At 38.2% G+C, this 20,001-nt stretch overlaps 2 protein-coding genes across 2 annotated transcripts in view; one reads left to right on the forward strand and one right to left on the reverse strand.

The window, feature by feature from the left end:
* Window positions 1-20,001, forward strand: part of LOC107221709 (flotillin-2) — a 533,503-nt gene that overhangs the window by 45,575 nt on the left and 467,927 nt on the right. The gene's annotated exons all lie outside the window — the stretch shown is intronic.
* On the reverse strand, window positions 11,281-18,515 carry LOC107219041 (glucose dehydrogenase [FAD, quinone]-like). Its single transcript, XM_015657107.2, has 2 exons — window positions 16,679-18,515; window positions 11,281-11,749 (listed from the first exon to the last, which is right to left on the reverse strand). Exons 1-2 carry the CDS (start codon window positions 18,491-18,493, stop codon window positions 11,570-11,572), a joined length of 1,995 nt encoding a protein of 664 aa, XP_015512593.2. The 5' UTR covers window positions 18,494-18,515; the 3' UTR covers window positions 11,281-11,569.

Consider the following 20,001-nt stretch of genomic DNA (forward strand, 5'->3'; position numbering starts at 1 on the left):
CATAATATTTTAACTATTTTTGCCGCTCGGTTTCTTCGTAATGAGATTAAATCGCTCTTTCCAGTGTTGTAAATTTTGTTTATTAATGACTTGATTTGATCTTTAGTATCTTTTTGATTACTTGTTTATAACTTACCGAAGGGGATTCGATGGAGTTCCGGCTTCACAATGTAATTCAGCGATGTTCAGCGGATGAAACTTCCAGTAGAACTGGAGTCGATGCATTTGAACTTCAGGTTTCAGTATGAAAAGAACAATTTTTCACCATGAGAAACCAGTTACAGATCTGCATCGGTAGTATCACCAGTTCAAAAACATCGGCGAAATCTTTTTCCATTGCAGTTCGATAATTAAACCAACAATTCCCCTTACAATTATAAGAACGAATATGAATTATAACTAATCTATGTACTTGAAAACGATAAACATGCAATAAAAAAAAAACGGGACAATTATTTCAGGCTGAGGCAATGAATTGGTTCAAAATTGATTTTGAATCGTTTAATGAAGGTACTTTATTGTCAAATGGATTGATTGTATTTAAAAAAAAACTATTGTTCGGTATTTATTCGACCGTTGTTTATTTTTTTTATTAAACATTTTTCGCCTGCAGCGTTGTTGTACAGATTTCAGGAGAGTTAAAGTTTCGATGCGTAACGCTAGTTTTTCAGGATCTTGTAGCTTTTAATCGGCGGTGCATGCGTGAAATCCAACGCGATTATTTGTTATTAAGAACGTTGGTAAGATTCGGTTACGATTTTTTGAATTATCTTTTTACGAAAACTCGGCACTTTGATTATACATATTTAATCTGTGTATTAAAAGAAGAAAACGAAAACTTTGGTACGGATTTCTCAATTTTGATGGTTTCAAAATTTTTCAAAAACGAATCAGATTCGTTAAAGCGCATATCCGAGTAAGAATGCCAAAAGTGATCAACTGTTTTCTGTTGATCAAAGACTGACCCATTAGGCCAGTCAAATTAGACCGAAAAGTAGCTAATGTCTACAAAACGGATTGAAAAGCCAAATTTTTTAGGACAAGTAGAGGGTCATCTGAGATGCCCAAAAACACCAAAATCCAAGAAAATTTCCTTGTGCATCGGCCGCCATCTTGAAAAACAGGTAATCCTCGATATCTCGGCTCCCATTGGTCGGATTTTTGATTTTTTTATTTTAGATTTTTAGAGAAAAATATTGTCTACAACTTTTATTCAAAGTATTTTTTGATAGCTGTGAATAAAAACGTTTTACAATAAAAAAAGTGCCATAAATTGATGTCTAATAATGTTTATTGTCAATTATATTGACCCCTTTCGATGTTATCAATAAATTTTTCATATAAAAGTTGTAGAGGACTAAATTCTGAATAGTTTTCGTGCATACGATTTTGCGATTACTCGAATATTACCTGAGATAGAGAGCGTCAAAGTTGTCTCTGTCCGCATTCTACCTGTAAAGCTTACGGACACAACAGGCGACGAAGCAGCTGCATATAATCGTCGATATCTTGGCTTCTAGTGTTTCAATTTTATTCTTTAGTTTTCAGTTTTTCAGAGAAAAATATCTTCCACATCTTTTATTCAAATGATTTTTTGATAATTGGGAAGGAAAAAAGGTTACGAATAAAATAGTGCCATGAATTTATGATAAAAAAATATTTATTGAATGAAATTTGATAGCATAATCATGCGTATTTGGTCTTTTTTGTCGACGGCCCAGGCATATTGACGTCGTCTAGGTCATCGTCATCATCCTCTCGACTTTCTCGGATTTCGTCATCTTCGGTTTGTGAATCGTAGATCAAACATTGGTTGCATTCAATTGCAAGTGAATCCAAATTATTGCAATCGTCTTCGTCTGCAATAATTTGTTGCAACTGTACGATGTTAGTACATAGTTCGCCACTGCAATCTGCACATACCACGGAGTATTGAAGCCCAGCTTTGCGGCAACTACAGGCTTTTCCACATTTAATCTTGCATTTGCACGATATCGATTCTGGCAATATAATTGACAGTAAACATTATTAGACATCACTTTATGGCACTTTTTTTTTTATCGTGAAACCTTTTCATTCACAGCTATTAAAACATACTTCCAATAAAAGTTGTAGAGAATTTTTTTTCTCTAAAAAACTGAAATAAAAAAATCAAAAATCCGACCAATGGGAGCCGAGATATCGAGGATTACCTGTTTTTCAAGATGGCGGCCGATGCACAAGGAAATTTTGTTGGATTTTGGTATTTTTGTGCACCTCAGATGACCTTCTATTTGTCCTAAAAAATTTGGCTTCTCAATCCGTTTTGCCATTTTCAAGTTCTATTTGACTGGCCTACATATCAAATTTTAACTAGCTAACTTCGTTTTACTCAAAGTTATCACAAAAAACTTCTTTATTTTTTATTTTAAATTTTGTAAGTAAAAATAGCTGAGTTATCACGGTTTTCGTAATAATTTCTAGCAATTGAATTGACACTGATTTTGATCAACAAATAAAAAAGTTCAATTGAGTATCGAAAAAGAACAAAGATAAAATTTGGGAGGCTATTGGTTCTACACGGATCAGTCCAGCAAGTGAACAAGTCAATTCGTTTCAATGAAGGAGGATCGATTCTACAGAAATCAGTTCTACAGAATATGATGTTAAAAATAGCGGTGTCAATATTTTTCATGCCATGTAGTTCAATATTTTTGGTGTCTCAGGTGAATATTTATTCTTGATAGCATAGGTTTTGTGTATTTTTGAGGTCAAAGAATCCGATTATGACCATAAATGCTTATTGTTTTCCGCTCAATTTTTTCAATCGTTTTCTCAAATGGCGTCATAGAACAAACTATCATTTTCTTCTTTCGTGATGGATTTTTCATTTGAAAAACACTGAATAATACTACTTTTGAGTCCAAATACGCAACTTTAAGAATTACCGAGTCAATATGATTTATTATAGTTCTGGCTCAAACTGACTTACCGACCTCATAGGATGTTGCAGAACGCGCCTCGCCTGTAGTCGGTTTGTTACCGACCTGAGCTAACCTGACCCAATTTTGATTAACCCGAAAGATGGCTGACTGACTTGCAAGATGGCTGACTGACCCGCAAGATGGCTGACTAGCCTGCAAGATGGCGGACGAGATGACGGAGCATGTAGTCGGCGTGTTACCGGCCTAGGCTAACCTGACCCAACCCAACCTGACCTAACCCAACCAATGTAAACAACAAGACGGCGGGAGCAAGATGGCTGACATGATATTGGAACGGGTTGCTAACATAACGTAATCCAGCCCAGCCTAATGCATGTAAACAACAACATGGCGGACAGGATTGCAAAGCAGGATGACGATGCAGGATGACGGGGTGGTATTGCAAAATGGCTGGCGGAATATACCGTTTCAAAAATAATATTTTCGGCATACTTCGAATACATTCTTTTGTACTAATTGACCGGATGGCGACATCGCAATTAGATAGGCTGGGAATGTTGATGATGACTCGTAAACTTTCACGCGCAAGAATTTATTATGGGCAAGGGTGTGGTTGGTATATAAATCGCGAGCTCATTCAACTCGTTATATTGTTCTCATAGTTTTCCTATTGTGAACTTCAGTATCCATAGTACGTGAAATTTATAAAATCTACATCGAACGCGATGGATCTGAATAAAATCAACCTCGTCTGTCGCCTTGAAACGCTACCCAATAAGAGAATATCGGATCTGGAGGTTGGGGAGGAGTACAACGTGACGGGGGTAAGATTACCATGGAAACGTTTCAACGGGATAAAACTGTGCCTTCGAAAATGTTCAACGGTTGAAGAAGTGGTATGTCAAGGAGTGCACGGGGTCTCTCGCGAATCGTTCTGTCTATTCAACAAATTGGGCGTTTGGTTGGGAGTTTGAGGCGAACGTAAGGATGAATTCCTCTGGCAAATTGGCGATATTTTCAGTCTTCATTTCCTTCAAACCGCTCAACTTTTTGAATAGACAGAACGATTCGCGAGAGACCCCGTGCACTCCTTGACATACCACTTCTTCAACCGTTGAACATTTTCGAAGGCACAGTTTTATCCCGTTGAAACGTTTCCATGGTAATCATCGCACCAATCCGCCTCTTCCATATGTTTTAGTTTGTCCAGTGATGGTGGTGAAATGTGTAAATCTTCCATGTTCATTACTTGTTTCGCCCCTTCAAGGATCTTCGTCAGCCACCGTTTCTTCTCCTCACCTTTGACATATGCGTAGCATGCATGTTTAACAGCCTTTGTTACAACTTTCTGCACCTCAGCATAAGGTTCGATTCCCGCATTCCATGGTATTCCATGAGAATTGTGTATTAACCAAGCGTTAGTAGCTTTGTGATCAGTCGGTAGATCTGTCCAAGCGTACGGTGGTTTGAAGAGAATGCGACTCAAACCCGATGAGTTTATGTTTCTGATGCGAAGTTCCTTGGGTATAAATTTATCGTCGGGGCCAACGAAACTTTGAATGTCCATGATCATCTCCTATTGCAGTTTGGAACAGTGTTGATTTTTCTTGTATGAATATTGATGCAAGACTGACGATTCGGTTTCTGCCACGTTCGCTTTTATTTCCAATGCTTCGGGAATTTCAATGAAAAGTGTGGGGGAGGGGGGAAAATTTCCAACCCATGAGCGACACCGACTAACAGACTAACATTTCCCCAAGAGAGCATACTATTCTTGGGATATCTTTTTGTTGTGCTTTTGCTGACTATGCTCATCTGTCGCACAAAAATTCAAATTTGTTGTATTCGCCCCCATGATATTTCGTTTGTAGAATGCCCTCGATTATCGTCCTCTGCATTCCGTTGAATTGCACCACATCATGTTTCGTAAGACTCACGATTCGAGGGGATAAAAATATTTCGAATCGCTCATTTAGCGCGAACAGAATACTCGTGCCGTACTTAGTATTGACGCGCCTTACCCCCGTCACGTTGAACTCCTCCCCAACCTCCAGATCCGATATTCTCTTATTGGGTAGCGTTTCAAGGCGACAGACGAGGTTGATTTTATTCAGATCCATCGCGTTCGATGTAGATTTTATAAATTTCACGTACTATGGATACTGAAGTTCACAATAGGAAAACTATGAGAACAATATAACGTGTTGAATGAGCTCCCGATTTATATACCAACCACACCCTTGCCCATAATAAATTCTTGCGCGTGAAAGTTTACGGGTCATCAACATTCCCAGCCTATCTAATTGCGGTGTCGCCATCCGGTCAATTAGTACAAAAGAATGTATTCGAAGTATGCCGAAAATATTATTTTTGAAACGGTATATTCCGCCAGCCATTTTGCAATACCGCCCCGTCATTCTGCATCGTCATCCTGCTTTGCAATCCTGTCCGCCATGTTGTTGTTTACATGCATTAGGCTGGGCTGGGTTAGGTTATGTTAGCAACCCGTTCCGATATCATGTCAGCCATCTTACTCCCGCCGTCTTGTTGTTTACATTGGTTGGGTTAGGTCAGGTTGGGTTGGGTCAGGTTAGCTTAGGCCGGTAACACACCGACTACATGCTCCGTCATCTCGTCCGCCATCTTGCAGGCTAGTCAGCCATCTTGCAAGTCAGTCAGCCATCTTTCGGGTTAATCAAAATTGGGTCAGGTTAGCACCCTAATATTCAGCTTTAATTTTTTTTTTTTTTATTCAACATAATATATCGTGACGTGATTAATCTGGTCAAATTGTTAAGTACCGAAACAGGTTTTTGGTTGCAGCATAAATATTCGGTCCTCAATTTCACCCTCGCGTCTGATCGATGTGAAGATGAAGGAAGTAAAAAATTATTATGTTTAAAGTGATTCGCATACAAACATCGAATGAAAAACAGTTTTAACAATAATTACTGTCTCGTTTTCTTGTTAATTTCGACAAGTGGAAAAATATTAAATTATTTTCAATATTCGTCAATACATCAAGAAGGTAGGAAAAAAATAATCAATTTGCACATATTTCAACGTCTTGCAGCCTGACAGGGAAAGGTGGGGTAAAAAGACAAAGTCAAGGTCCGGCAATGACGAAATCAACAACGAAGTATAATACTTCCTTTCAGTGATAAGTTAGTATGTAGAAAAAAGATAAATCTTAATTTTTAACGATAAAGATAAATTGTATATTTTGTTCGTTTGGCCCCCACCTATTATGAGGCAAAATGAAAATTATTTTTTAGTTCTACAGAATGACACTTTATCAGAGAAAATGAGTAATATGAAAAATTTGCAACAGGAAACTCGAAAATCAAAAAAATACTTCATATTTGCGATGTTCATTTAATCTTGCCCTTTCACCGATGCCCGTGAATTGACTCTATGGCCCAATTTATTACAATAGTAAGCAATTACAAAATAATTTTTTCATATTCTATTGCGATTTGTATCCCACCTTCCCCTCTGATATAACCGCACAGTCACAGTCTCGTTTTTTGCACCTAGCTGCAAAGGTTACACTTCGTTTGCAATAAATAGCCTGGTCTCGAAGCCGCGAATATATCCATAATAAGGCACGTGTCCTTTGAACGCGAGCTAACCTAAAATTCTGGGACTACTGGTTCGGCTTTTGTTTTTATTTTATTTTTTTTTTTTTTTTTTTGTTTTGAGAAAAATACATTTTTCATTTCTCTTCATGAGAAAATTTTTCCAGTTCGATTGGTTAAAAAATATTATGTTCTTGTGGGTGAAACTGTGAAATCGCCTCTTGACATGCCTCACTTTGAAGGGTGGTTTCACCCCCTTAAAGTGTTTCATGGCCGATAAAAAAAAATACGTCTCGCTTAGTTTTCAGTCTACTATAACATATTACGAAAGAAATCAAATCGGAGAGTTCGGGCTGGGATACCTTCCTTGTCAGTCCAGTTCTATTTTGGACAAGCAAATTCAAAATGGGCGTGCATAAATGTTTGGGAGAAAAGAGCAAGACATATAAAAAAAATATTTTACAAAGATATTTACTGTACAAATATCATCAAAATTTAATATCGCTGACAGTGATTTCGTAGATCATGTTACCCGCAATTAAGAAGCAAACTACAGTTTGTTTCAAAATCTAGAGCTTTGTAAATCATGTTCTGTTGGGCTGCTCACTGATATTGAACTAACAGAAAACTATGAAATTCTTCTGGAATGTCCCGTATCTAAATAAATATCAGAGAGACAGAGAGAGAGCGAAAAGTGTTGTTTATAGCATATTAATTCATAAAAATTTCGAATTAATTACACGCTCGCGCGTGTCATAATTGCTTATGCATAACGTGTTGATTATTTACAATAAACATTCATAATATGTATAAACACTCATATCACATATGTACGTACATATATATATATATACACTACACCTCATAGCTGTATATTTACTCATTGGATACAGCTGATGGAAGAAACGAGATTGTTGTTCATACAACAAATTATCATTTACAGTTTATTGCCCGTATAATGAGTTGCTTATTTCTCACTCAATTGACATTCCGTAATGATTTGATTTTCTACTTGTCTCATGGAATAGCCTCTTTTCCCTCTTATTCAATCAAACGGTCGAGTGATATCATAAATAAAACGTTCAGTCCATGTACCAATATACGAAACATTTCATGTCTTTTCCATTGGGCTAGCGACTTTTTATACGCTTATTTTAACTCTCGAAGGTCTTTGGATTTTTATTTTTGTTCTAATCTTTCAAATCGATCCGATTCATGTATAATTTTTTTAACGAAAGTATTTGTCGACACAATTTAAAAATCTGAAAATTCCGTTGTCGCATATAAAAATTTTCAATCTTTGAGCCGGAATGAGGCTCTCTTTAGGAAAAACATTTTCAAAAATTAGGTGAAAGAGTCGAATCATTATGATTGGTTGCTTGGACATTTTCATATGTAACTCCGGATTATTGAACATTTTTACAGATTTTTTCCAAGAGATGCATTTTTTTTTTCAGATGAAAAAACCGTAAACGATGAATTGGTTCGTGATGATCTGAAAAAAAAAATTTAATACATCTGGTGTTACATGTGAAAATGTTTGAGTACCCAACCATAAGTGAACTGAATCTTCCTACTTATTTTTGTCGACGTTTCTTTCTCGAAAAAAAATCAACGAAATCAGAACAGAATGCCGGCATACTCCGGTTGGAGTTTAGAAATTTTGATATTTGACACAGGATTTCTTGTAATTATTTCAGATTTTTCAATTGTTTAGATCAACATCTTCATTTGAAAAATTGTAGATAATTCACATGAATTCGAAAGAGTGAGACAACAAGCGGCTTTAGGCTAGCTCGAACTTCCCGTTTTCACACTGCAGGTTCCAATTTCACAGAAAATATAAAATACTAATATTCAATTTGACTTTCGAATTAAAAATTCACATTCGTGATTAAAGATTTGAGAGCCTTCAGGTACCATATTACATGAAAATATGACCTTTTTTTATTTTGAATCATTATAATGGATCCACCATTACAAATTTTGGAATTCTGACCTTGGATTCGTTATTGGTAACCCAAAAAACCTCCGTCCACTAATTTCTACCAAAATCCGAATACTTTTAGACTTTTTTTTACACCATATTGGATTCACCGTTTTGGATTGAACAAATCTAATCTCAGATTCGTGATCCGCGACCGAAACAAACTTAGGGTATCAATTTTCATTCGAATCCATTTATCCATTTTCAAGATATCATTATTTGTTATTTCATTTTTTTTCAATTTTGTTATTTAAATAACTGAATAATCACCCAACCGATCAAAGCGAAAATCCAATCAGTTCTAAGTTCGGAAAAGCCGCGTTGATTGAGATCAGAATCATTGAAATCCGGTTACTCGTTGTCGAGATATTGTCGGATAAAAAATTTGACCACACACACCTCGAAATGTAGTAAAAACCCAATTTTTCATTTTCGGTGTGATTACAATAACTTCCCTTTTTCTCTGAAAACAGAGAAACGGGAAGTTACAAATGAGTACTTTCGACGTTGAGAACAATCATGTGGAACATCGTCGGTCCGATCGGAGAGGTCAAGGATCAAACCCAGATCGAATTGACATGGAATGCTCCATACATAATACATAATTGGAAAACCGTGTTTTTCCGCAAAAGGCAGCAGTTGGTTAAAATATTATGTTTATATTTGCACACGTCAAATTGTATTTATGTATGCGACTGAATTTCTCGCAAATAGTCACGCTTTTATTATCTTAGGTTGGATGAAGGAACTTGGAATATAAATCGGCAAGACAAGTCGGACAATTGTAAACGTAGCTCATAATAAAACAAGATTTGCTTATGCAGAAGATTTACGGGGTGATGGATACACGGATAATTATTGGAGTAATTTATTTGGGTGTTTAACATCTAGCACTATTTTAAATGTGTTTGAAAAATGGACATACAGACATGGGATGATACAACTTCCACTATCGGATAGTTATGCAGGGTGAATTGCTAATGATTGAATAGTTTAATGCGCATCCGCTAAAATTCTAGAGCAAGAGCAGTTTTTTGGTCAGTGCTAACGTATCTACCAAATAAGGACCACCCTAACATTCATCTTACACATCATCTTCTTGCCATGAGAATAGTTTTGGTCAGTGCTTGAGACGATTTATTACATGAATTGTTTAAATTTTAACATATATCAATCATAATCATTACTTATAAATAATTCATGATAGGAATATCGGTTATTCACTATACCGATGGTTTTTTATACCTACGTTATATACATACATTATAAATGGACATAACAGGTTAGTTCGTGAAATGTTTGATGGAAGTTTCAACACGGGGTAAAATCTAGCTAAATTTATGCAATCCGGGTAGATTTTATCGATCCTAATATTAGGTCTCGTGATCAGCAATTGGCGGAAGAGTTAGGAGTCGATCCGTTGTGAAAAACGAAATGAATATCGATCAGTAAAATGTACCGGTTGACGAAATGCAGGTAGATTTATTCTATAGTAATATACCAAATCATCCATCTAACATTATTACAAAGTAATTTGATATGCACGTAATTTTTTATAAATATTCTAAATCCTAGCTAATATTTGGATTATTATAGAAAAAGCTCCGCAGATTTCCGGTTCTTGAAGTTATGGTCGAGTCTTTGGGTGCACAGAACAGTGTAATGCTATCTAGCTACAAAAGCGGGAAAATAACGTTTGAAATCTTATCTTTGAATAAAGATGATCATTCCACGTTATCTCACGTATTGTTACAGTAAAAAACACGCGAACACAACTGGATTTTTGTCAATTGTTGTCAATGGCAATGCGTAATATTGTTGCGTTTTTGCGAGACAGGCTTGATGCTGAACCTGGTGGTGTAGGTTTCAGTACTTCTCTTGGTCGCATGATGAATAGATTCGGCATCAGGTGTGTTTTTAAAAACTGTAACAATTTGTCGGATAAAAAGTTTATGGAAACAGACTGATTATGGTGATGTGTAATATTGTTAGTGATAATAGTTGCGTTAATCTTGGGACTGACAATGACAATTTAAGCACTTCATGTCATGATCTGATTTTGAATAAGTCCAGTAAATAACCCCTTTCATGACAAGGGATCTAACTATTAAGATTTGTTAGACTTGTTGGCGCCATGACAGTTGATAACGTGCTTTCATGAGTTACAAGTTGCCTTTCTTTTGTTTCTCGCTGCTTAGGTTGACTACTTGTTGCCGCCTTCCGGACTACAAAGGGTTTTGGACCCGGATTTGAGTGTTACTTACAATTAGGAATCTATTCAATATGTCACCCAAGAAGCTGGACAAGCCTACTCTTATTTTTTTTTTTGAAGTGGTTGATCGACTTCTTCCTTCTTTGCAGTGTTGTTTTCTCTTGAGAGTGATAGCTTATAACCTTGTTGCCGTTACAGATTGGCAACCTTCCAATGTTCTTCTGACTTGACTTTTCACAACGTTTTTCTACTTTCTTGATGATTTTCTCATTTCGGAACCTTATCATGATTTTTGGCGATATTTTTCGTATTTGATTCAAGTATTAGGATTGTATATTTTTTTTTCCTATTGTTGCTTCTTCTGGTTACATATTAATTCTTTTGTATAACTTGTATCTGTATTAATATATTATTAGCTTTTAAGGAGGGCTCCCCGTCAAAGGGCCGGAACGTCAAGCAATTAACAGTTTTTCATTTGGCCGTAAAACACCGAGAACCTTCATTCGCATACATTGGATAAGGTCGGAAAAAACACATTAATTTACTCTCTCTTCTCTATTATGCGTTTCCAATTTTCTTTCTTCGCTTTGTTGAACCGTCGAATGATCGCGATTTTCGTATCAGCTCAAGACTTCTTCGTGACTTTGAAATCTCGCTCGTCATTGGAATTTCGAAAATCGCTCGCCAATTTTGGAATCAGAGGATTTATAAACGGGCGAGCATCCGCCATTTCCCGAAATTTTGCCAAGCTCTTTCCGCCCTCGGAAGTCGAGGCGACCGGAATTTCATCGAAAGATCAGCTCCGCTTGTTTTCGCACCTGCGCCAGACTCCTTAGCGCCAACCGAGCTTCGAAATCCCAAGGAATCCTCATCCTCGTCTCGCCGATCTCGCCGATCTCTCCCAGCCATCCGTCGTATAGCCCCAATCTTCTTTCACCATGTCGGCCAGCTTCTCGCCGATCATAATTACCGGGATGTTCGTGTGCGCCGTTGGAATCTCTGGAATTATCGATGCGTCCGCGACTCTCAGCCCCTTAACGCCGTAAACCTACGAAATTACGTTGTATTGTAGTAAAAATTCTCGTCTTAAGAAAAGAAAGAAAGAAAAGTTTTGTCTGACTTTACTGTAATGATTACCGACAGTTGGTCTACTTTGATTTTTATAAATATTTGTTCTTCATTAAACTCGACGATATTATATTTTGATGGTAACAAAAACAAAGTTCTTGAAAAGTGATAACGGTTTTCTTCATCTTTGAGGTGAAAGGAATTAGATCAAACTTTGCTATTCTCAGGCACGTAAATCCCGATTAACGGTATTACCAACGATCCAATGATCGAGTGTCACATTCTTAACGTCCTCTGCCCCTAGATATTAGGTACACTTGGGGACAATGAATCTGAGATGGCTAATTTTCTACACTAATCGGTTATGTTGGCAACACAGAGAAACCTGCAGCGCCACAGTCGGCCGAGCGCGAAACAAACTCAATCTCAATAAGCGTAACATAACCCATGGCCGTCGAATCTAACCTTAGAATTGACGTGTCAATCCAACAAGTCATTATCCCCGCGGTATTCTAAGGTTAGATTCGACGGTCATGGGTTATGTTATGTTTATTGAGATTGAGCTTGTTTCGCGATCGGCCGAGTATGGCGCTGTAGGTTTCTCTCTGTTGCCAACATAACCGCATAGCGTAAAAATTTAGCCATCTCAGATTCATTGTCCCCAAGTGTACCTAATATCTAGGAGCTGAGGACGTTGAGAATGTGACACCCGATCATTGGATCGTTGATAATACCGTTAATCGGGATTTCCGTGCCTGAGTATAGCAAAGTTCCTAATTTTGAAAGTCCCGAAAGCGCCTGATTTCGAATTATTTGGTGGCGAAACTTGAAGTAAAGAAATGAAACTTTGTACGAAACAACACAAATTCGAATGTTCTCAAACCCGACGGTTTAAAGTTTCCAAATGTAAGATTCCGAAAATTCAACTTACGGTAGAGGAAAGTTCCGAAAATTAAAATATATTCACACAGCATAGTTTACCGAACTCGCGGGTGTAAAAAATGAGAAAAGCCAAAAATCAGAATCACCAGGACCCCGGACATAAAATATCGAAAATTCAAAACAAAGAAAGACCAAAATGGTGAAATTTCATCACGTCAGAAATTCACAGTACTGAAAATCTTTCGGAATTTCAATGGTTCAGATAAAAAAAAATTTTAATTTTCGCACTTTCGGAATTTTGACTTATCGAAGTTACGCCTTTTCGGCATTTTGTCCTTTCGAAATTTTGCACTTTCGGTACTTTGAGCATTGGGTTTTGGACCATTCAAAATTCTGATGTTTCGTCAAAGTTTGATTTCTTTACTTCAAGTTTCGCTACCAAAAAATTCGAAATTTGACACTTTTGGAACTTTTCAAATTCGGAATTTTCACCCCGCCCTGTAGTGAACGTAATTCTTCCACTACCCTGGGCCGAGGGGGTAGAAATGTATGAGCAAATTAAAAGGCGTGAAACATTTTTGCTTCTTGTTTGGTTTGTCTGGAAATTGTGGGGAGCCAATCAGGGAGTTCGTCAAATTTTTCCAAACTCTAAGGGAGATTCTGTTCAATAAAGTCTTCACTTAAATTAATGCATTCGAATAGTGCAGTACTTCAATTTTTGCTTTCGATTAGTGTAGACTTGAATTTGTGCATTTGATCAGTACAGTTCTCCAAAGTTCTCTCGTTTTTTTTTTAAATGCGTAATTTGCAAGAATTTTGTTTTGCGAATTTCTATCATTTCTTTTAAAAAATTAGTTATATTTAACTTCTCGTGTTGAACCAAATATTTCAATATTTTCGTTAAAGTGTCTTGAATCTCATCATTTCATTTAATAAACATTTTACTATTGTGCTGCTAATTCAATCATTTCACTTAACGAACATTTTGTTATTTTGTTCTCAAACCTGATTTCGCGAATAATTAATTCAACGACCGATCCCAATGAAGTTCGTAAAATACATTCTCGAATCTTCCGCTGAAAACGCAGCGTCGCCTCCCATAGCCCGAGGCATCAAGGTCGACGAAAGGTGAGTGGCATCGTTTTATTAAAAAAATTCACCTTCATTTCAGGTGATCATTGTATGATAATTTCTGCATTCCTATCTCTTTGCAAAAAGATTATGTGGTGAGTTGGTATTTTCGTACATAATTAATCTTCGGTGGGCCGGCGTTTTTCCCTTGAAATTCAATATTTTTTAGATGTATGATATATGTATATAAATAGTCATTATAAAGAGGTAGGCCGGTCCTCTGAAAGTTGATAGTCAGACCCAACCCGTGTAATAACACAAAAAAAAAAAAACATTCATTCCAGCCGTGACGTAATCTTGAATTTTTCACTATCATTATACGATATTTATATTTATATATATACATACATACGTATATATATCTAATTTTTAATCAAATTTTTTTTTATTTAATTCTACCGATCCAAACCAGTTTTCTTTCTTTTTTTTTCACGTGTAACAATGAAGAACGACTTCCTCGAATATTAGTCACAGAATATTCGTTAATATACGAAAAACCACGCAATGTGGTGAGAAGCTTCTCATACCTGACCCGGAATTAATATTTGCTCAAGTAAATTCGTTACTTCCTATTATATTATTTACCTCGTGGTGGTCAGTCATTAATTATTTGCTAGAACTGAATAAAAAAAGACATCATTAAATTGGCCTTCTCATCAAAGTTATTATTAATTTCTGGGAAAAACTTTTCTTGTGCGAATTACAGGTTTTACATTTTTTGTCTCCAATTTCACGTTTAGGAGAACTTCTGTTATCAAAATTCGGTTCAATTTATTTTAGGTTCTCATTTTTCAAACTCTGATTTTATTATCTTATTTCGTCCTTTCGTTTATTCTCTATTTATTTGTTTATTTTTTTTCTTTTGATACTTGAGCGATAAAGGATTTGATATATTTTTATAAATAATTTCAGCACATTAATTTTTTATTGCAAGTGCAATAATTCATTCATGTTACAACTGCCAAATGATGCTATACAGCCGTTTGTGGGTTACCAAATCGCATGACATCTCAATACGACGAAGTGTAAGAGATGTCAAATTCATTGTTGTCCAGTCTATATTTCCGTCAATTAAATTTTCTCGGATTCAATTTTCTGGGCGAAACCTCTCTGGGCAAAATTTCCCCTCGGCCAAATTTTCACCGATTAAAATCTCCCCGGACGATTTTCCTTGGCTAAAATCTCCAAGATGACGAAGAACAAATAAAATAACGTGAATAAATATAGAGAAACTAAATATACTTGGTGTACGGAAAAAGTTATGAAATTTGAAATAGATGAATAAATTGAAATGATTGTCCAGGTGAATTTTGTTGTGCCGGGGTTGATGTCCGGAGAAATTTTTGACTTGGGCGATTTTTATAATTTTTTTTCAACGAATATACTGATTGACATAATTTAAAATTCTAGGTAAATTCCAAAAATGAAGCAAATCACATCATATTTGGAATATAGGGATGTTTTGAGTCGCTGAATCGATTTTTGTGGTTATTAATATGATTTGCCATCTCCCGACCCCTGTAAATAGGGGTTAATTTTTCAATTTTTCCTATTCGGCAGAAAACGTTTTTGAATTTTTAAATTGAGGCAATTGCAGCAGATACTCTAATTGTGTCTACTACTCTCAATTCCTAAACTTGGGGATGGGGGTGAATTTTTTAATTAATGCAATACCATCTAAATTTCAATTTCTTCTCGTGCTTGTTCGTGCTTTTAATTTTATCAGTAATTATTTTTTTATTTATCATCCCTGAAATTTAAAAAAATGTAATTACGGGTTGATTTTTTAGTGTCTTGTTTTCATTTTTTTTTTTCCATTAAAAACTTGCAAATACCTTAATTTCCACAATTTCCACTCCAAGATTTATTATTTTATCTGGTTAAGCTTGGTCTTAGTACTAAAAATCACCGATAGGTGGCGAACAGCCACTCTTATAACTTCCACAAGTAAAACAATGCAGGAAGATACATAAGTAGACGAACACTCGAGCTAAGATTTTGATAACATATGAACTGTATCGTATGAACAATTTTACCCATTTTGGGTCGGCCATTTTGGATCTGCCATTATTGAATTTCGCAATTCTATTTCCAGATTCAGATTCAGTGACTTCAAAAACCATTGTACACCAAGTTTCATTCAAATTGGTTGAAAAACAAGAAAGTTATTCGATTTGATCATACATGATACATAAGCAGTATTGGCACAACTTTTTTTTGATCATATATGATACAATGCCAGTCAACCGTTTAAGCGGGAAATTTAATCTGGAAGTCAATCCAGGGGGATTTAGTCCTAGAATCAAAAAATCACCCGAAATCTCTGAAATGTTTAAAATTACACAAGTTACTTCGGAATCCTTTAGAATGTTGTTAAATTTTGCGCAAATTTATGAAATTATCTGGATTCTCTGATATCTTCGTTATCATGCAAAATATCTTAGAATCAGGCAGATGTCTAATCTGAGGTGAAAGATTAGCCGTCTCAGATTCATTGTCCCCAAGTGTACCTACACTTAAACTAATGAGAAGTTAACGATATCCATCGAACGGGGGTTCTGTAAACGAGAAATGATGCATTTCTCTGAGGTTATCTCTAGTGAAGTTTGTGTGGTACTGACATAGGGGAGCGGCATAGTGTGCATGATACACCATTACTACTGAAATCATACGACAGCTCAAATGATTACTGACATCGCGGTTTACCCATAAAATGTAAATCACGTCTGGTATAATAACTTTGATCGTTTTTTTCGAAAGAAATTGTGGCTCCGTGTAAGTCAAAAGTTAACTATATCTTTTCGGTATAATGAGCAGATTAAAAGACTGAAGTAGTGAAATTCTCGAAAACAAGAAGAGGAATATTTTCAGAATGAGAAGAAAATAAAACTCTCACCTGAAGTCTTGGATTAACGACGGCGGTTGGATCGCCTTGAGGGCCCATTTTAGCGGTGCCAGAATGATGGTAAATGGTGAAGGTGAGAGTGCGGGCAGCGCATTCCCAATAGCCGTCCGAGTCGTAGGTAAACCTTTGACATCCGGGAAACCGGACGTCGAACTGCCTCGAGCCGAACTGCCGCATGGCACTCGTGCGAGTCACGTTTTGGGCGGCGCGGATGCCGGCCACCATGAGGCGCACGTCTTCCGGGTGGCTCATGTAGTTCGGAATTATTCTCGGCGGGGATCTTATGTTCCTGTTTCTCAGGAGGATCTCACCGCGACTCAGCGGTCTCAACAGCATCGGAAGAATGCTCCAGGAGTGTCGATTTTCGATCTCTCGGTATGTCCGGGACCAGAATTTGTCAGATATTCCGAATCCGCGACGGGCTCCTTGGTCAGAGCCGAGCGAGGCACCTTGGAAGAGTAACTCGACGTTTGGCCAGCTGCCGTGGTCGTTGGGTGTGTCGGTGTTGAGGAAGGCCAGAGCTTCGCAGCCTCCCGGAACCGTCAGAGGGCCTTGACGATTGGTCAAGTAGTCGGCGATGTAGGGTTTCACGGGGTTCATTATGTCCCTACCGATTATCGAGGCGGGCTGATCGACGAGGGCGACGAAACCGCCGTAGGCGATGTGGTCCATCAAGTTCTTGCCGACCGGCGCGTCCTTGACCAGCGGAATCCCGATGTCGGCGAGATGCTCGGCCGGTCCGATTCCACTGAGCATGAGAATCTGAGCGGAGCCGATCGTCCCGGCGCTGAGAACGACTTCTTTTCTCGCCCTGACGGCGAACTTCCGGTTGTTCTTGTAGAACTCGACGCCGACGGCCCGTTTGTCTCTCGGGTCGACGAGCACCTTGCTCACCAGGCTGTTCTTGCTGACGAACAAGTTCCTCCGAGTCTTGACGGGGTGAAGATAAGCTCTGCTCGTGCTGACCCGCGATCCGTTGGCGGTCGTCGTCTGGATGTAGGAGAATCCGGTCTCGGTCCTTCCGTTGTAGTCCTGGATGTCGAAGCCGAGCTCTTCCCCGGCCTGGAGGAAGGCCGTCGCGAGGGGCGTGTGGAAGGTCGGATAGTTTATCGCCATCGGGCCTTCGGTGTTGTGCATCTTCTCGTCGACCCTCAGCCCTGGGATCCCGATGTTCTCCATCTTCTTGAAGTAGCGAAGCACCTCGTCGTAAGACCATCCGACGTTCCCCAACTCCGCCCACCTGTCGTAGTCCCGCTTGTCGCCGCGGGTCGCGATCATGTAGTTGAGGACGCTGCTGCCCCCCATCACCTTGCCCCTCGGCCAATTGCACCTCCGGTCCGTCATCCCCAGGCAGTAGCTGTCCGAGGGCTCGGTCCGATACTTCCAGTTGACGTCGTTGCTGAACTGCAGGTAGTTGACCATCAGTGGAATGTCCATTATCAGATTCTCGCTTCTCCCGGCCTCGAGGAGCAGCACCTTGAGCTCCGGAATCTCCGTCAGCCGACTCGCAATGACCGCGCCTGCGCTTCCAGCCCCTACGACAATCACGTCGTACTCGGCATCCGGTCCCGGCGTCATGTCTGGTGGCTCGGCTTGGTGATAGTTTCTGCCCTCCCGCAGGAATTCCGCAATCCCAAATGTCAACGAGGAGATCGTCGACAGAAGCGGACGGTAGTTTTCACCGCTATTGAATCCGGCGTAAATCCGTTTTGGTAAAGCTTGTCCTTCCGCAATTCGAAACTGCGCGCATAGCGTCGTGATGAATAACGCGCCGAAAATTACGTACTTCAACTCGGCCGCCTGCATGTTTCTACGATATGCTTGAAGGACAACTCTTCACTGCAAACTAAGCCGGATGAAATTTGTACCCCATTTATATATTGGCAAAAGCTACGTTCCGTGGCGTCCACCTCCATCCGTACCTCTTTTTTACATTCTACTTCATTTAATACTCGCGCGTCTTCCGCCATCTCAATCTCTAGTTGGATGATTTAATCGCCCCTCGGCTCATTTCATCGACTCGGAAGTATTATCGATCGGTAGTAACGGGTGAAAAAATAACCTTACTACATCAGCTAGGATTTGTCAATATTCTTTCAGTTCCCCGCACTTTTTGAGCTTGTTATTCTTCATTCACTCGTCGATCTTTTAAATCAACCGAATCTATTTTCCGGTTATTATCGCCTAGCTATTATATTTCCGCTATTGTTCTACGTACTTTTTTATTCAAACTGCAACACGTACGTTTCTCATGATACGATTACATTCAGAATATCACACGGTATTTTAATTCCAGTTTCATACTATCCTCATATTTCTCAAACTTACATTCACTTTCAAAATAATTCCCTCATTTGTTTTAGTTTATCCCGTCGTTGGTTCATTCGTTCAGTGAAAATGATTACCTGCGGCAGAATTGATGTGAACGATTACGTAATCGATTGCCTGATAGAAGATCAAAAACAGAGATGCGCTTGATGCATTCAAATCTTTACTCGGCTCGAAGATCGGCATTCTTGCCTTGAAATTTGATAATTTTTAGAGGTATGAGCCATGTATATATAAATAGTCAACATGTGCGATGGAGTTTCCGAGTTATCTACTGATTCTTCAAATGCCAAACCGATAATCCAAAGGTTAAAGATGGCTACTCGAAATCGAATGACGAGGTTGAAGATGGACAGCTAAATACGGATTTCACACGAAAGAGCATGGGGGCCAATTTCAACAAACATTAAGATGACAGTCAGACTCACGATAACGGCAATAGATTTGCGATTAAAATTGTCTTTTAAAAAAGTAGTTCCTCGCAAGTGTTACCTCGGATAGAAATTGGAGGGATGAATATTTCCAAAGCTACTTTTTTCCATTAAGTTGAAAACAATGCTTTTAACACAAAAATGTAAAGGTGAAAAAGCATTTGAACGACAATTTTGTTCGTGACAAAAAAAAGTTGAAACACGTTTTCCCCTGGGAGTTATAGCTATCGAATAAAGTGCAGTTTTATTCAAGTTCTTTCGAAAACTCCATATCTACGAGCCAATCATTTCATGCATATAAATTGAACTCGTCTTAGCCTTATAATAATGATTGAAATTAGCATTAAACTCACCTCGAGTGGACTCCTTTTCCCCAGTTTCTCACAATTGTCTCCTCAATGCTGCTTTTGACGAAAAGCTATTTGGATTGAAATTCTCAATAAAAAAGGTCGTTCCAAGTTTTTTCGTTTATGAATAGCTTGCGAGATGAACGGTAAATCCATTTGAGCGGTTCGACAGATTCCGAAATCCCCTTCACAAATCACTGATTAGTTT

The sequence above is a fragment of the Neodiprion lecontei genome, chromosome 2, assembly GCF_021901455.1.
Source record: "Neodiprion lecontei isolate iyNeoLeco1 chromosome 2, iyNeoLeco1.1, whole genome shotgun sequence".
In the NCBI taxonomy this organism is placed as follows: Eukaryota; Metazoa; Arthropoda; class Insecta; order Hymenoptera; family Diprionidae; genus Neodiprion; species Neodiprion lecontei.